The 19245-nt window shown below is 46.6% G+C and overlaps 1 protein-coding gene across 1 annotated transcript in view; it reads right to left on the bottom strand.

Moving 5' to 3' along the window:
* Positions 1-3989: 3989 nt before the first annotated feature.
* CLMP (CXADR like cell adhesion molecule) overlaps positions 3990-19245 on the bottom strand; it is a 36316-nt gene continuing 21060 nt past the window's right edge. The window contains exons 2-7 of the mRNA XM_082070170.1: positions 13352-13509; positions 12497-12698; positions 11491-11658; positions 11059-11181; positions 9328-9469; positions 3990-7929 (exon numbers count right to left, since the gene is read on the bottom strand). Coding sequence (XP_081926296.1) covers positions 7635-7929; positions 9328-9469; positions 11059-11181; positions 11491-11658; positions 12497-12698; positions 13352-13509 — 1088 coding nt within the window. The 3' untranslated portion in view covers positions 3990-7634. The remainder of the gene's footprint in view (positions 7930-9327; positions 9470-11058; positions 11182-11490; positions 11659-12496; positions 12699-13351; positions 13510-19245) is intronic.

The raw sequence follows: 19245 nt of genomic DNA, 5'->3' as shown, positions 1-19245 counted from the left end.
CGCCGCTCTAGCCAATCCGCTCGCGCGCTCCGCCGCCCTTCCAGCCAATGGGCGCCGGCCGGAAGCCCCGCCCGCCGTGACGCGCACAGGAAGGGGGCGTGCCCGCCGGCCGGCCGGTATTCTCGAACCTTCATGCGCTTTCCTCGCTTCCCCCACAAACACCCACCGCTCCGCAACGGATAGGGGGCGGAGCTTCGTGTGCGCGGGAGCCAATCAGAGCCCTCCAACGGCCGCATGCCGGTGACGACACAGACTATGGCGGGCTTAACGAGGGGGCGGGGACAGTCAAATAGCTCCAGGAGCCAATCGCAACGCGGCGCTGGAGGCTCGTTTGCATATTTCGCGCGCTAGGGGGAAGGCGCCTTGGGGTAGGATTGACCAATCAGATGGCGGGGTTTGGGTTCATTTGCATAGAGGGTGGCGGGCTGCGGGAAAGGGGAACCGGGCCGGGGGGGGGACACAAATGGCGGCGCCATGCGGGGCCGGGACCCAGGGCTGTGTGTGGGACCCGGCCGGCCCCTCGTCCCCGAATTAACGCAGACCCGGCTTAAAAGAGCGTTCCGGTTTCCCATGCGGAAGCCGGAGGTGCGGGAGGCCGGCCCTGGGGCAGAGCCCCGCCAGACCGCTGTGCCCCCCCGGGGGAATGGCTGAATTCTCATCTTCATGCTCATTGCCCAACGCTTCCCAAAGGCCTCCCGCAGCATTTGCTGCAGCGAATCTCCCTCAGCACAATCATCTCTCTGAGCAGCGTGGTGCTGCTCTGACCCTCTGTTCTGTTTAATGTGGCAGTGTTCTGTGAATCCAGCCCCCGCAGCATCCCCAGCTTTTCCCCTCCATCATCAGCACCAACGCACCAAACCAAACCGCGGGGCAGCGTGTCACCCTCCGCACGCCAGCGCTGCTCCCAGCGACATTTACTTGGGTGCAAAGGGAGCGGAGGCTGCTCAGCGCCCTTGCTGATCAAGGAGCGGATGGACGACCACGAATGTTGGGCCGGTCTGGGCGCTTTGGGCTGCAAACTGATCATAGGTCACCAATCAGGCAGGCAGGAGGGCTGGGAATTGCACCAACTGTTTATTTACATGGCAAAAAGCATAAAAAGTCAGAGGGAGTCGCTAAGACGAGGGTGACACAAAAGCCCGGTCCTAACCGGGCTCCTGGGGCAGATGTGAAGTCATTCGTGTCAAGCAACACTTTGTGCCTCCAGTTCTTGCTCTATGGGCTGGAATCTGAACCGGGACCTTTGGACGGTGGCAAAAGGCGCAGTGTGGAGTTGGAACCTGGGTGCACAAGGTTAGGAGGAGCAGCAGGAAAAGGAAAGCAGCTCCGTATCTTTGAGCATTAGCTGTCACTATCGTGTGCCTTTTAAGATAAGGTTGTCAATAGGAACCATCACCCCATTACCCGACAGGCTACTGGAGCGCTCAACTCTTTGCCTTTTTTTTTTAAAAGTCGTGGGCAGAATTTCAGTAAGACCTAAGAATAGCACTACCTGCACCTTCAGATTAAATAGTGACATTTAGATGTGCAACCGTACTCCGCACAGACTGATAGCAAGTGAAGGCAGCCTCAACAGCAGTGAGTCAGTGCAGGGAGGGGGGCAGTTTGGCAAATGACTCATTGAATTGGCAATTAGAGGCTGTTAACATACAAAAGTAGCTCATTTACTGTATAGCAGAAAAATGAAGGCTCAGCAGGCTGCACTCTGGCAAGTATTCTGTGGAGTTTTTGTAAATGATTAATTCCAATATTTTTTTTAAGTTAATTTAGTACGTTGGAGATCAAGCGCTGCTTTTGCTTTAAGCATTTAAAACAGTATTGGGAAGAGAGTGGAGATTATCAGACACCCTTCCTATTCACAACAGCAGCATTGGTTATTTGTCCAACATTTGCATCTGCACGCCCCAGTTAAAGTTTAAAAACCACAAAAGCAGCCCCTTCCCTTTCCCAGCGTGTCCTCCCCCTTTAGTGTATGAGCCGATCCAGGTTAAAAATAACCCAAGATTCCTGATACTGTACAAAAACATGCAATTGCACAACCCCTCTCAAAACGTGTATCGCTTCATCAGATTTTGGGTGGCATCAACCCAGGAAGGAGCCACTAGCAGCGTTTCATCATGAGTCACGGATAGACGGGACACACCTATGAGACCACTGTGTTTTGTTTTAAATACTGCGTAATCACGTTGCGCTTTTTACTCCCAGATTGGATAAGGAAGATTGCTGACGTCAGGAGATCTCTGCGCAAAACGCCCCCGGGGAAAGAAGGCTGAGAAATCAACCACAGTTATCTTAGTTACCCTAAATTCCACCTACATGACTGGAGATTCCTGTTGGCTGGTTCCAAATGTTTATCTGTGGAAAAGATGGAAAAGGTCCGAGCGCTGAGTTGTTCAAGGTTTCGTTGGCCTCTCGCACAGTTCGGGAGATGAACCGAAAGGAAGGTCGCAGACGTGGGAGTGGGAGGATACTGTCACCGCGGGTTTGTGTCTGTGCTGTGTCTGCACTCACACTATTTACCGCATTAGCTGGAAGCATCCGCATCCTCAGCCAAAATATCTCAGGTGAAAGAGCTGCATGGAAGTCAAAACACTATTTGCTTCAATACACCCATGGCTGCATGTATTTCATACCATGTCTCATAAGTAAGACTGAAAAAATACCCAGGAAAAAGACCAGCTTCCCCACGTTTTCCACGCAAAGATGCACATAGTCCTAGTTAGCTGAAAAATGTATTTTGGATGCCGTACTTTTTTCCTTGGATTCGGCTTGACTGCGTGTAACACATGGTACCACAGAAGATGGAGCATCAGTACAAGTTGAGTTGAGCTGCAGCACTTCAGCTGCAGCACATTTATTTATAAAACAACCAACCAAAAAAAATTATGAAATCATTGATTCAAAGGAATCAATAATAAATATTTGCTTTCCTCTGAGTTGTACAGACACAGTACAAGTACACCAATTATAGCAGGTAGAAGAGATGTAAGCTTAGTTTAGCTGCTGAGAAACAAAAGCAAGCTACCTAACATTGTATGCATTTAATCACGCTAGTAGTAACTGTTATATGACAGTAAATGCTTCAAATACACTATTTTACAAAATAGAGTTTGGCTTATGTATCATTTGCTTCCCTTTTGCAACTCCTGATAGTATCATCCGGAGCTTAGCAAACGTCCCTTTGAAAACAGAATACCCTGGACAATACCCCCCAAGGCTCACTATCTGCCAGCCCCATTGCCCCCCAAGGCTCTCTGTCTGGCGGCCCCATGGCCCCCCATGGCTCACTATCTGGCAGCCCCATAGCCCCCCAAGGCTCACTATTTGGCAGCCCCATTGCCCCCCAAGGCTCACTATTTGGCAGCCCCATTGCCCCCTATAGCTCACTATCTGGCAGCCCCATAGCCCCCAAGGCTCATTATCTGGCAGCACCATTGCCCCCCAAGGCTCACTATTTGGCAGCCCCATAGCCCCCCAAGGCTCACTATCTGCCAGCCCCATAGCCCCCAAGGCTCACTATCTGGCAGCCCCATAGCCCCCCAAGGCTCACTATTTGGCAGCCCCATAGCCCCCCAAGGCTCACTATTTGGCAGCCCCATTGCCCCCCAAGGCTCACTATTTGGCAGCCCCATAGCCCCCCAAGGCTCACTATCTGGCAGACCCATAGCCCCCCAAGGCTCACTATTTAGCAGCCCCATAGCCCCCCAAGGCTCACTATTTGGCAACCCCATTTCCCCCTATAGCTCACTATTTGGCAGCCCCATAGCCCCCCAAGGCTCACTATTTGGCAGCCCCATAGCCCCCCAAGGCTCACTATTTGGCAGCCCCATTGCCCCCCAAGGCTCACTATTTGGCAGCCCCATTGCCCCCCAAGGCTCACTATTTGGCAGCCCCATAGCCCCCCAAGGCTCACTATTTGGCAGCCCCATTGCCCCCCAAGGCTCACTATTTGGCAGCTCCATAGCCCCCCAAGGCTCACTATTTGGCAGCCCCATAGCCCCCCAAGGCTCACTATCTGGCAGCCCCATTGCCCCCCAAGGCTCACTATTTGGCAGCCCCATAGCCCCCCAAGGCTCACTATTTGGCAGCCCCATTGCCCCCAAAGGCTCACTATTTGGCAGCCCCATTGCCCCCCAAGGCTCACTATTTGGCAGCCCCATTGCCCCCCAAGGCTCACTATTTGGCAGCCCCATAGCCCCCCAAGGCTCACTATTTGGCAGCCCCATTGCCCCCCAAGCCTCACGGGGACACCAGGACATGGGGACACTGGGACACCAGGATATGGGGACACCAGGACATGGGGACACTGGGACACCAGCGCATGAGGACACTGGGACATGGGGAGACTGGGGACATGAGGACACCAGGACATGGGGACACCAGCCATGGTGCCCACGGTGTCTATGATGTCCCATGGTGTCTGTGGTGGGCTGTGGGGCTGCCGGGTGGTGGGCCCTGGGGGGCAGTGGGGCTGCCAGATAGTGGATGGGGCTGTATAGGCACCTATGTGGGTCAGTAGGAGTCTATACCGTCCATAAGGCTCCATAGGGATCTATAGGGGCTGTGTGGGGCCCTATGTGGTCTATAGGGCCCCAGGGGGCGGGGCTGAGCTGCTCGGGGAGCAGAGGAGGCTCCGCCCCTGGTGAATTTTTGCCCAGGGAAGTTGTGGAGTCTCCTTCTCTGGAGACATTCAAAACCCGCCTGGACATGTTCCTGTGCGACCTCACCTAGGTGTTCCTGCTCCAGCAGGGGGATTGGACTAGATGATCTTTTAAGGTCCCTTCCAATTCCAAATATACTGTGATACTGTGATACTGTGATGATCTCTGTCCCGTATTTCCTTTGAGTAATGAACTTTTTCCCTTTGGGCTTCACGCTAGCGACTGAAGTGCAGAACTGACTTTGTCTTCACCCGTGGGATCACTGAAGTGTGGCCTGAAAAGCACCGCAGCGTTTCAGACTTGGCGATTTTAAATGGCCACGGTGCCCGCTCACCATTGCATCTTCATTCTGTGGCTTTTTCTGAGATGGTTTGTACACGGGTGCTCTGTACGCACCCGGACGGTGGGCACATGTACCTCCTGCTTCCCACGGGGCTGGGAACAGCCGGGAACGATCACACACACGACAGGCTTCAGCAGTTGCTTCCAAATAACTTCTTTTCCCCGAGGTCCATAACCCATCCTATGCAATCAGGAGCAGGCTGGAGGATTCTCCTCGCCCGCAGCAAGCGGCCTCCAGGCTGCAGACAGAGCATCCTCCTCTCCGCTAATTGCAACTCCGACCTGTGACTCAAAGCCAACCTACAGTACTTTGTACTCGGGCTGTAGCCAGCTCAACTGTCTGATTGTTACCCTTAATTTTGTGGTAATAAGCTTCTCGTTGCTCAGGAGCATATTCTTTACTGAGAAAAGCACTCCTGCTTTTATATGCATAGAATAACTATCCTCAACTGCAACACAGGTAACATTAAGCACAAGGAGCAACCACAGAAGCCTCAGCAGTCCTGCTCATGCTCTTCGGGACTTTCCCAGCTCTGGAGTACCTTGTAAGTGCTTTGGAATGCCTGAGCCTTCAGGCTCCAGGAAAAGAGCAACTGCAGAGGAATCACAGACACTGAGAGCTGCTGCTGCAACAGCCACCACCAAATCCACCAAAACATTCCACGAAATGTGCCTCTGGAGCATCCAAGGAAACTGTCTGGGTAAAATGACACAGTATCCAACCCCAGGAGCTGTCACGAAAGCAGAAGCTCATCAAACACCTAACAGCGAATGTCTCTGTTTAAATCTGTGACCCGGGACTGCCTCCTCTGCAGAACACGGCAGCACTTTGTCCTGCCAAGGGTGGCTACGTAGAGAGAGCAAGTGAAATTTTGGTACATGTGATGAAAATGGGTGACTACGACTAGGAAGAGAAGTTCTCAGATAGCAGAGGGCAAGTTTCAAAACTACTTCCCATAAGGAAGTAGCCCAAGCAGGGCTTGGCTTTGATGAAAATGTCTAAGACTTCAAGCAAAGCAGCTACAATTCTGGGTTTCAGACAGAAAAGGAGATAATTACAGGCCCTGGAGTGAAAGAATTATAAATCTGTGGTTCTTCTGTGCTGACGCTTCTCCTGTAGATTCATTCCACAAATTGGAGAAAACCCTCCCTCTCTCAAATGAAATAAAGCACCTAATTTTTTTTCTAATAGAAAATCATCAGTCCAGGAATACAGGAATCTAGAACCTACAAGCTCAGGGTCTGTGTGCAGAGCCAAGTCCTTCAGCGGAAAATATATCCGACAGAATTATGCGAGCATCTGCCTCCAGGGGAAGCTTGTCCCTATTTCCCATCATCTCCTTTTGTTCTTCACCTTTAAGCGTAAGACTTTATATTCCTTGGAAACATTTATTCTGGCTAATTTAATCACCGAAAATATTTGCACGATTCTTGCAGTTTTTTTAAGGGTCATGCTAAGGTTTAAGCCTCAAGAATAGCACCTGCCCCAGTGTTTGGTGTATGAATGGGACACTGCACACAAATATTTTCTAATGGAAGTAGCATTGTGCTTGTTCACCTGTCCCTGATGTATTTTCCTCACTACGTGCTCTGTCACTCTGTCCTGCAGTCTTACCTGGATGCCTGAAGGTCAGCTCAAGAATGCTGTTCGTTCAGCCTTGGGAAGAGCTCTCCATAACGTTTCTACAGCACGGCTCACCCCAAAACTGATGAATTCACGACCTGGCGATAGCAAAGATATCTTCCAAATGCTTCGTCCAGGCTTTTTGGTAGATTAGTGGCCCTCGCTTTTTGAGGTCCTGCCTTCATTCTGGATTCAGCGCCCAGTTCTCATCACACTAAGGCTCATTTGTCACAGATACAACTCCAGGGGAGTTACTGCCGCTTTGCAGCGTGGACCATAAAAGCAGAGTCAGGCTCCTGGCCGTATCTCGCTGGGTGCATCGTTAAGTGTATTCTGGCAATTAAAGCACCTCTATTTCCTTGACATAAAGGGTCCTTTAGTGCAGAGGTTAGTTCAGGTATATGCCTTAATACTGCATCTCTTGACCTTTTTGAGTGATCCTTGCATTTCTGCTTTAGTTACAGCCTCCAAAAGTATTTCATGAGAACACTGAACGCAGAAAACATGAAGTGTTTTGTCAGTTCCCTTTGAGGTTGAGCACCAGACTATCCTCAGCAGAAAGTCTGCCTCAGAATCTTCAGATAAGACACTGTATCTTTGAGAAAGTTCTCTGGAACCAGCGCAAGAGACTTTTCTCTCCCCACAAAACCTCTCTGGAATATTATGTGTCTTTATATGTCTGTTGATCCCTTTTTTAAAACCACGAGGTTTGGCTTCATTTCATGTTTACAGCACCTAGCTGTTGTAGTGTTCCACATCCGAAAAAGATAATTTAAAAAGAAGGCTCCCTTTTCCCTCAAACGTATCTTTCTTCAAAAAAATAATTCTGTATCAGAACCTCAGTGCTGGAAGATGTAAGAAAGAGTTGGGTGGGAGGGCTTCTCGTGGCGTGAATAATCACAAGTGATTAAAATGAAGCTGACCAAGAAGCTAACTAACCTAACAATTCCTATGTGGCTGGTGGTGTGTGAAGTGTTTCTGGACAGCAGGAGTCTCCAGACGAGCAGTCACACAGTCTGGAACGCTCGGCTTTGCGCAGGCACCATGACCAGCGTCGCTCCCATTTTCATCAGGTTAGTGTAGTCGACTTTCTTTGGCTCGATTTCTTTTCTCTCCGTCTCCCTCTGGCCGTACTGGGGAGGAGTTAGATGAGGAGTAGCTTCCGTTGACAAAGTCCGTTGGCTGCGAGAGGCACTGTTGGCTGTTGACCTGGTTGAGGAGGAACCTGAGCGTGAGCTCCTGGAACCAGATGAAGATGAACTGGGCTTGACGAGATGGGCCTTGGGTGCCTCTGCGTCTTCTCTGCAATCAAACAGATGACAAGGCTCAAATACCACAAGAACAGAAACACTTATTAATTTTACCAGGCTGAATTGCTGCTGCAATAAGCAGTTGCTTATTGAAGCTGCAAATCACCAGGGCGTATTTGTCCAGCAGTTTGAGCAAGGTAGAGGGTTTTCTGAATTCCGTGCTATGCAGCTTTGTGGGCTGAACTCTCTATTGGTCAAAGGGATTTGGAATTCATGCTGCACACGACTGGCCCTTTGTGTGCAGCTTTGAGGTCTGTGGAATGAATGCCAAGTGTCAGTGCAAACAGTTCAGATAGAACTGTCTGCTCTGTAATCCTTACTCATAATGACAAATCATTTAGACAGGACTAGCTGAAACCGGTTCTTCTAGTTAGGAAAAAATCTGAGTAGTGAAAGAAGTGCAAGAACTGGGCCCAGAGAGAGAAAGAGAGAAGAGGGAGAACAGTCATGTGTGAAAAGGCGACACAAGAGGCTGAAGCTCAGACTAAAAATGAAAAGGCATGGTAGATTTGAAAGCAAAGGGAAGGGAAGAGAAGAAATCAGCAGAGGTTACCTTCTTGCTGGCAACCTGACCATCAGGCAATGTAATCAGCTGCTGAAGGGATTATAGAGATGCCTAAAGGTACATGGATGTCGTATGAGGGCAGGCGGTCCTTTACAAATAGAAGTACGGATGGAACAAGGGAAGGAGTTTCTTCAGGCGCAAGAGCAGCTAAGACTCATTCCTGGAAATCTATTTTTCCAGCACTTTCCTTCCTTGAGAAGCTTAGGCTGGACTGGCTAGAGCCCAATCTCTGCTTAGGGAGGGCAGTGGCAGAGCTCACACGCATGGAACAGATGAGGTTAAGGAACGTGCGTCAGCATTCTCGGTGCACCCGCTCAGGGCGAGGCTTCTCAGCTCTGCTCAGGGGATTTTTCACCCTGAGCTAAATCCAGAAGCACAGTTGTTCAAAGGACTCAAGAAAGACTGAAAACCTGCTTGCCTCGTAGCATTCCCAACAGAAATTGCCATTGAAAATAAAAAAAGAAAACACTCAAGCCTCTCAGAAAAGCAATGGACAAGTGGCTTGACTTTAGTACTGGAGAGGATTACGCAAATGCTTTAAAATGCTGAAATTGCAAGTGTGAGAGGGAATATTTAGGTTGAGTTTTATGCTAATTTGTCCCGGGGGAAAAAAAAAAAGACATTTTAATCTAATTTTCTGGAAGGTCTTCACAAAGGTACTCACAGTCAAGAAATTTGTCACTGGTATTTCGAGGAGTCTTAAAAAGCTTTTTAAACCACCTTTTAAGACACTTATACCTAGGTTACTTACAACTGTAGTGATAAGATGTGTGAAACTGAAAGGAGGGAGGGGTGAGAGGTAGGGGATTAAATTAAAGGCGTTACCTGATTTCATTTGGTGCCTCCTCTTCCTCGTATCTCTTCTTTTCTTTCCTCCTTATTGTCAGCCTCACCACCAGGAAGAGGAGGCAGAGCCCCACCACCACGCCACAGACCGCTCCGGCGATCATGCCGATATTTTGTGCGTCTGTCGTCCAGAAAATACAACGTGTTAGATGGCAAACTCTCACTGGGGTCATACGGGCAGGTTCCTGTCCACACTACAACTTCCAGCACTGGGTATAAATCAGAACAGAATGTGCTAATCTACTTATTTAGGCGTGTCTGCTCACAGAACTTGAACCAGTTTATCTTCAAGCATTGTTTCTAAATCTGAGCTAAGAGTGAGAGAAGTATTCAGCTCTGGAAGGGTGGGATCACAAGTGCTATCTATGCTACGGGCCAGAAATGAAATGATGAGGAAAAATACACTTGTAAAAGAACAGCACCACAGAAAGTGCAGGGAGACAGGACAATCTACATGTGAAACACAGCACCAAGCAGTTTCCTAGAGGCAGAAGAGTGTCTGAACTATAATGTTTCCCCATGAGGATTTTTTTTCCCTTTCAACAATCCATTTGTAGAATGAATTATTCAAATTGGGGGAAAATGTGACCTGAGGGGCGAAGAGAGGAAGGAGGAAAGAGAGACCATATGGTGTAGGTGCAAGGCATTTTTCATCCAAAATAAAAAAGTTAATGACAGAACACTTCCTAGTGTATATGGGCGCTAAATTGCTACTTTATGACAACTTCTTTTGCTAAGAATGGTTAGGTTGGCTTCATCTGAAAGTTGTTACCTTAAGGCTCATCCCTACGGAGGGTTTAGTAAACCAAAGTGAGGCTTTAAACCAATTCGGCATAAAAGCTGACTGGACGCTTTTAGTTCAGGTGCCTGAGGCAAAGAGGTTTTCCTTGCTACATGACCATATTCCAGTTATTTCAGGCTTGGCTGGGCAGAAAAATGCCAAAGGTATGGAATGTCCATGAAGAGCCTTCACTGTTAGCAGCTTGTATCACAACAGATCCTTCTGATCTCCCCTGATAACAGCACACAAAAACCTCCTGAACTGTATTGTTTGGACTTGATTGTCCTCTGTGTGCTGCTGCTGAATGCCACTTTTTTCCTTGCATGCATATGCAAAGACACAGACACCTAGACAGGCACACACCCTTGATGGGGTTGATCAGGCAGGACACTGATTCCCACCTCTGGTGTTCCGCACAGAGTTTATTAAATCTGGATTAAAACTAAACTATGTCAAACGTTGCTTTTTATTCTGCACAATACTTCATGTCAAAGTTAGCCTTTCCAGCTGCCTTTAGATAGTTTACTATCCCATGTGTGCCAGATACATAACTTGGAACTAGAATGATGGAATAGCCACATACAGATTTTGTATTTGAGAGTAATCTCATGTAATCATTCCAGCCAGAAGTAATTCTAAAAACTGGAGACTCTGGAGCCTCTCAATCACCATTTTTTCCCCTAGTATTTCATTAGTTGTTCTCAGCATCAAAATTTCTAACAGATCACAACATCTGAGCCCAAATGACTTATTTACCACTCAAGGTTATACAGAGGACTGCAGTGCCAATCCGAAATGCAATAAATAAGAACTACTTCATGTGATTTAAGTATGAAAGGGCAAAGGTGTGGCACAGAGTTATCAGTGAAGATGGGACAGCGCTGCTGCTCGTTCAGGGGTGCGAATGCTGGTTATGTGCCAATACTTACGCTGCACTGTCACCTGAACAACACAGCTTTCTTGTCCAGCCTCGTTGGTGGCAATGCATTGGTATAACCCTGTGCTCATCTGCGTAAGATTCTTCAGCAGGACTTGCCCGGGGTTAGAAATGTCTGAAATGGGAAAAACAACACTGGGATTAATTAAAAAAAAAGGCTAAGAAACCTTAACAGGGCACAGGACACAGAAGCACAAACTGAGCTTGTGGATCAAATCAGTTCAATGATGCTGCAGAAAATATCAGCAAAAGAATAAATAAACTTCCCCGTTGAGGGTGGAGCACGGCACAACGTCCATCTGCAGTGAGAGGCACTGGCACTGCCACCAAGCGACCCCATTTAAAAAGCAGGCACATGGCTGTGCATGTGTGCGTGCGTGTGGGCGGTCATCCGGCTGCGAGCAGAGGAAATGACCCGACTTACTGACTCTCGATGTAGGCGGGAGATGTTCCGCTCTCTCGTCTTCCTCGTTTATGCGCTGCCATCGGTAGGAGATGGGTGCAGTGCCGGAGGCGGAACGGCACTGCAAGGACAGCTCCTTGCCTTCCAACAGCTCCCCTTCCAGCCAGCATTTGGGCTTGGACGGTTTTTCTAGAAGAAACAAAAGACATGCACATGCAGCAGACTATTTTCTCAGTAGAAAACCCTTTTTTTGGCACAAGAATGTAGTTTAAGCAGCTTCCAAGAGCTGCCTTCTCTGGAATGCATTGAAGAATTACACCGGGGATGGTTGTTACGGGACTTGAACTGCAACTGCGTGCAAACTCATACTCTAACAAGTGGAGCTGCCTGGCTCAGACATAGAAATGACACGTTATAATACCCTGGGGCAGTTTGCCTTGTGGATGCTCCCATCAGTGGAGCTGTATTACTGCGATCCTCTTCTAAGTACTATTTAAAGAACATCCTTTTCCTCCTCTTACTTCTCCATTTCTTCCTTCTCCCCGCAACATCTGGCAGGCCACAGCACTTCTTCCATGGCACGACAGCATACATGTCAAAAACCAACCAATAAACTGAAATCAGGGAAGCAAAATGCTAACCCCAGCAGTTTATTTGTCACCTCCATGGACTTGGATTTGTTTGGAGTCCTGGGACATGAACCCGGAGTCCTCAGCAGGAGATCTGGACAGGGAGCTTGCCAGCTAAGCTAGAATATCAGTCTAGTTTGTGTGATGAGATCATAGAGATAATTTGGAAAGAGCAGTCCATATGATTTTTCAAGTGGTTGTACTTACCTCAAACCAGTTCTTTAGGCTCTTCCTGTGTCCCGTTCTTTGCCAAAAAATGCAAAGGCAGATAGAGAGTCAGACAGTGAAACCTGATCATAAGATGTCTTTGTGTATTTATACCCTGCTGAAACAAATCTCCCTCCAGGAAATGCGTCTGGAGATTTTTGTTGTTCGGAAAAACAATAAAATGACCTTACCTACAACCTTGAGCGTGATGCGAGCCCACTCGTACTGCCCAGCATTTTTAACCTTGCAGATGTACTTCCCCGCATCGCTGGACTGCAGGGATATGATTTGTAAGGACGCATCTCCAGCAAGGAAGTTGGATGTGAAGGAAACGCGCCCTTTCTGTTCCTCGTTCAGGTCATCGTAAACACGGCCTCCAGAGTAGGTGATCACCTGAGGAGCAAAGACACTCACTGAGCAGCCACTTGTAACTTCGCTTTCACACAGAACAACAAATCAAAGCACTTTCAGGAACAGCAGCCTAAGGTTCTCCATGGTTAAGTGGCTTGCCAAGGGTCACACAGGAAGCCTGTGGCAGGGTGGAGAACTGAATATCGATTTCAAGTCTGAGACTGACACCTAAATTGTATTTATGCTATATATTGATATCGGAGCATTTATACTAGTGTCAAAGTAAGTTACTAAGTTACTACAGATCTGATTTTTATAAGTACTAAACTACAGTATGTTTTCCTGAAACCAAGGTTTCAAAAGCTGGGCCTAAAAAGTCCCAAAGTCATTTCTGAAAACCTGAAGGGCAGTTCTGAAGTTTCTCTCATTATGATTCATTACATAACAGCGTTAGTTTAAAGAAAACTCAACTGCAACACAACCTGTTCCAATACAGCATGCGTGAATATCAAATAACTTTTCCCTGTTATAAATATCTCTAAATAAGTTGGTCATGTTTTCTAAACGCTGCTTATTTAATCAGAATAACTTGCAAGCGAGATCACAGAAGTCTCTAAATCAATGACATCTGATGATGATGTCAACATAGACATGAGACGTTTTTCTCAGCAGATGCTAATTGGGGCTGAACCTACCGCTTTTTGTACGGTCTCTGAAATGTGCAGCAGCCACTCGATATCCAGGCTGCCCTGCTCCAGGAGGCCCAGGCGATGGTGACAGGGCAAGGTCACGTTTTCTTCAGCCACCCTCTTGAATTCAGTCTGAGCCTCGGACAGCCAAACAGAACAGGAAGCTGAAAGAGAGAAGCTGGTGGTCAAAGGCCGGGATCAAATATGTGTCGCTTGTACTGATGAGTGTTGCTAGTTGAGGTTTTACTGGATTCTTCCTCATTTGCTTCACAGCATTGAAGAAAATCCCACAGCTTAGCTTCCTGGACAGATTGCAGCTGATTAAAGGGGACATCTATACATACACAGGCAGTTAGTTTCACACTAATATTTAAGCACGAAGAACAGATGGCTTCACACCCAGAGCTGTCAACGCTGAAGTCGCACCCACGTCCTCCAGGCACTCAAAATTTCAACTAACCTCCTTGGTTTTGCCTTCACCTTTAATTACCTTAATTCATAAGTCGTATTTCCACCCAAAAGACCTTCAGAGCCCATCGCTTTATTCCTATGTCAGCCTGACAAGGCATGAAGTCTCTTACCTAACACTGGATGATGTGTGTGCATGCACTTCAGCGCTGGAAATAAGAGAGCAGCCTGGGAACAAGAGGGTTAACCCTATGAAGGGCACGGTACAGGTACACTAGAAAAGCATCTTTGAATAGCAACATCTGAAAAAATCATAAGTGGTCAAAAACAGTTTGTCAGGATTTAAAACAAACCACATTGCCAAGGTGAACCAGCAGAGGGAAGCAGAGCCTTTTAAATGTTAGCCAGTAACCCCCCCCCCCCCCAAAAAAAGCCTGTTAACTCCCACTCAATTAAAACTGACCCAAAAGATAAAAGGTATTGCAAATTACAGGATTTAGGCCAGGGACTCCCAGGTCTGCTGTGACACTGAAGAATAAAACTCCCAACCAAGTTTCCATGGGGATTTCTGGGGCACAAGTGCCGTTTGCCTTTTGTGTTTCAATCTTCAGAGTGCACTTGGGTTGTTCTTAAGCTTTGCTATGCAAGAAGAAAGCCTAAAAGCATTATTTTTTCCCCCATGAAGTGAAGTGAGATGAAATATCTCACTTCTTGGACCAATTATTGTGAAACTGATGAAAACTGTGAGAGCTGGCAGCACCAGGGAGTCACACGTGAGGTGGAACACACAATCCTGTGATAATATCGCAAGATTACTGAGAAGCTCTAGTTACACATGCTAAATTTGTTCCTATGTTTGCATTTAAATAGCAGATCTTTAACCTTTAAGTGGAGAAAGAACACAAAACAAAACACACCAGAGGAAGAATTACATCCAACGTGACACTTGCTCATCTTTTCCTGCTTATTCAGGACCAGCTCTGCTTTTAGAAAATTAATTCCGTTCCTGCTCATTCTCAGATTGGCCTCCAAACTGTCCACAAGATCATTCCCCAGATCCTGAGCTTCTAATATTTAATCAATACTTGCCAAGCACTTCTATAAGAGGCATCGGCCGCTACGTGCATGCACATATATAAAACACCTAGAATTTCAAGACAGGTGGAGTCTTGCACAGGATAAGCTCTCCTCCTCTACGTGGATCTCTGCGTAAACTGATGAGAGTGAAAGCTCCTTTTCAGCCACATTGGCTGCTTGCTTTAAAAGGAAAAGTAATCCAGTTTAGCACTGGATTCACCAGTCTCAAAGCCCCATCTGCCAAATACAATTACACGTTCTGCCGAAGATGAGCGCCTGCTTTCTGCTCCAGCCCCGCTGCCTTCATTAACGCGCTCCCGCTCGCTAGATGACTGATCAATAGGTTTAATTTAAGCACCGCGGCAGTGAGCATTCACATAACATTCACAACACTTTCAAAGTCCTGTGCCAGAGGAGCACTGAGGTTTTGTGCACACTTCACAGCCTATTCTGCATTTTAAAGTGTAGTTTTATATTAAAAGCCTTGATCGGGATGTATAAATCGCCTTTTGAAGGAGTATAACGAGCATAATTTTAATTCCTCTCTCTTGGACAAGCTGTTTTGAGGAGAGCTCACACTTTGGTCTGTTCTTCTTGCCCCCAGCAAACATTCTCTGAGTTTAAGAAAGAGCCATGTGCTATAAGCTCATCTTCTAAATGGGGATAAGGTCAGGGAGACATCCAGTGAGATAGAGATGCGAATTTCTAAAGCATCCCTTGCTTTTTCAACATGATAATCATTTGAAGTAGATTCATCATTGAACTGATAACTAGATTGTCACACACACTGCATAATTTTCCATAGCATGTTTGTCTTATTCAACGCCCCCCCCCCAAACAAACCACAAACAACCCACATCAGAAACACCAACTTGCCCCTTTAGTCCTTATTAGCTCTTTATTAACGCCCACAAACTCACAAGAAAGTCAGGAAGTTTTACAGGTGTCTTAGACAAAAGCCTTTTTTTCCCCTTTCCACCTGTACAAAGGTAAAAGGAAGCTCAAAACAAAACTTCATATAAGAACCCAACATAAGGTGCCAGTTATGGAAATGACCCGTGCAAAACCCAAAGAGAGTTGCATGTGAACACACTTTGTGCCTTTCAATAGTTTGGGTAGGGTAGAAGAACTAGATAATACATCCAACCCCCCTCTAGATTAAGTGTTTTATTATTCAGTGAAGAATAAATGTCCCCTGAAAGTTCTCTTGTATTTGTGTAGGTAACACCTACCAAGAACAGGTCAAATAAAGAAAGAAAAAGAGATTTTGCACATAGTGCTTTTACCGTTTATTTCCCACTGCCCTCAGTTAAAGTTTTATTTATATGGATACTAAAGGAGAGCGCCTGCTTACAGACAACCCCAGAGAGCAGCAAACACCCCCATGTACCGGCCAGGACACACATCGGTTGGCTTGCAAGAGCAGCTGGTTCCTGGTGAGCCCTTTTGCTCTGCTGGGCGGGTGCACATCTGGTTGGGTCCACATCTGGCTGGGTGCACATCTGGCTCCCCTTCAACGCTTGGCAGCCACACGAGGGCAGAGCCCGCTCAGAGTATCGCCCTCAGGGCTGGATCCAGCGCACAACAGATTAAAACAATAGACGGTTTTCCACAAGTCTAGCTCAGTAATGCCACATTCACACAGGCTCCCTTGCCCCAAAAAACCCTCCTCCGCTTCCACATCCTGCATGCAGCTCTTTATGCTGCAATTTGGGAATAGCTTCTCCCAGCTTTACTCAGCCCTTACTCAGCCCCTGTCCCACGACTTTGGAGGGAGGTTGGTTTGTTTTTCCTGCAGAGCAGGAACCCTCAAGCTGATTGCAGCCACAGCATTTTGAAAGCATTGGCCGTGGGCCTGAAATCAAAGCACGGGGTGCAGCGCCAGGCTGGCTGACGCACCACAAGCAGCGCAACGCTCTGTGTGCGGAGGGGAGGAGACCATTGCAATGTCTAAAATGTTCACTCTATTGTTCAGAAGACAATAACTCACCCAACACCCTGCAGACAAGGGAGGAAGATTGTTGTCTTCCATCTCTCACTGATGCTTGAAATATCCAAGAAATACAGAGCAACACATATTTTAAACAACACTAAAACTCAGAGCTCCCAGAACTCATTCTGAGATTTTAAAGGACTACTGATTTTGGATATATATTTTAAGATGGTTTGAATTTCAGAGCAGTGCGCACTGTGAAATGGATGCAGAGGGAAGGAATGTGCAATGCAGAGCAAATCAGGACTTTGTACTTGATTTTATTACAGATCATGAACATCCAAAGTCGTGTTTTCACGTCTGAATCCTTAACATGATCATACATGCTTTCCTATAGATGCTGTTATGAAGCTCAGTTTATTTTCATGCCCATCCAATAACAAGCATATGTATATACAAAAATGCACATTAAATATGTATAGCTGCAAGGCACATAAACATACAAGCAGAATCAAAGTGAAAATAACTGTTTTGCTGACATTTTTATTTGTGGGCAAACTCATGTGCTAAAAGCTAAAGAGCTTCCAGATTTAAATCTTTCATTAGGTCCAGAAGGAGGTTCAAATTAGGGAGCAACGCTAAATATAGATTATGCTTTTTAAAAAGTAATAAGTTGTGCTATATCACTTTACTGCTGGAATTCGGAGGAATAGCCTAGAAAAGGTTCAGAGTATTGAGACAGAAGAAATTCACAAAGATGCTTTGTAAAGCAAAACCAAGTTCACACACCAGCTTTAAGATACGAACATCCAAAATGGGCCTTGAAAACTTGCTCCAGGAACATCTGTGAAGTTTCTTCTCCAGCTGTGCTTCTTTATAACTTATTTTGGCTTTTTTCAATGATGACATTTGCAACAGACTATTCCAAGACACTCAACTCCAAGGAGGAGCAGAAATGCAACCTGTAATTCTCCTGTAACTCCAAACAGGGGGACGTGACTCACGTCTGCTGCTGTGGGAGCTTTCTTCAGTGCACCAGCAAAAGCATGAACTCCAGTAGTATCTACACACAGTTTATAGCACTGTCTGAACAATTTCCACTCCACCTGTGATAGGTGCTCTGTCTGCTTTTGTTCATTAGTATCAAAACGGTTCCTGGATCGAAGCGTGACAGGAACAGTGAATGGCTGCCGTTGTCAAGGCACATCACATCCTTCCTGAAAGGAACAGTCCCCTACATAAAAGTTTTCTCATAACCAATGATCTGGTTTTGAGTCCTCCTTGTGATGCTCTTAATTATTTTCCCATCCATGTAATTCCACTATCTGAAAATGGGATCCATCGGAGTAGGAAGTTTTGATCCTCTAGTCCTGAGTAACACATTCTTCTGAAAATCCAGGTAGGCTGCTAGAAAAAACCCCTCTCATTGCTGTACCATAGCTGGTCTCAGCTAGACCGGCAGGCTGAACTGCTTGTACAAGTACTCCATTTTAGTCAAAATCATCCAAATTCTCAAAAACTTTATACTTAAGCAGTTGAAATTAGCCCAAAGAGAATAAATATCCACAGAACTACTTAGGCTTGTAGTGCTCTTCTAGCTGAATAATCCTACACATTTGACTTGCTCTTGTGCTAAAAACATTTTCCCCACTCCAGAAAGTATTTGAAAACATAGTACATCTAAATCAGATATATATGAGAATATGTGTGAGAGTTAAGAAATAAAAAGCCCAGGGCAGCCTGCCATGTTGCAACTTTGAACGACTCCTTTGTGCCAGGAATTTAAGACATTTCACATCTGTTCAGAGTTTAATCCTGCAATAGTCTTGTAGGAAATGATTTACTAAACTTCTCCGTGGAAAAGCCAAAGCCTGTCCCCCACTGTCCAGTGGTAACGAGCAAAATCGGAGCATTTTGCGATAAGCAAATTTAGAATTTTACTTGCTTGAACAGGAGGCTGACGAACACTTTTACGGCCAAAGAAATACATCTTGAGTAAAACTTTCGGAGATGCTCGAGTGCCTTGGAAGCTCAAATCAGCTAAAGCGCTAAAGATGCCACAGACACTAGCTGCACAGTTCAGTATTTAAGGCTCAGCAGGCCTTAAAATTAAGCTCTATTGAGAAAGTGAATTCTCCCCCACTATTACTGTTGAGTAATGATGACAGGCCCATGCACATTAGGCTTTAATCTCCCCTGTGACTCTTTTCCCCAGTTTGTGTTGTGCATAGATGCACAAGATGGTGCATGGCGACATTGGTTTGTTCCGGAGCTGTAAGGAGCACCCACGAGGTCAAGATCCCCGCTCCCCTCTGACCACACCAGCCCCAACACTTAGTTACCCTGACAGCATTTTACGCCAAAATAAATATAAACCACTGTCTTCTTACAGACAGCGATTTTGCATTCTTTGCACAAGGGAGGAAAAGCTGGGGGCGGCCGAAGTCTCCTAAGGATCATTAACTCCACCAAGGCTGTGCTC

The sequence above is a fragment of the Streptopelia decaocto genome (assembly GCF_964273445.1).
Source record: "Streptopelia decaocto genome assembly, chromosome: 21".
Taxonomy (NCBI): Eukaryota; Metazoa; Chordata; class Aves; order Columbiformes; family Columbidae; genus Streptopelia; species Streptopelia decaocto.
Note: the sequence above shows the minus strand (reverse complement) of the source record. Positions and strands in the feature narration are given on the sequence as shown.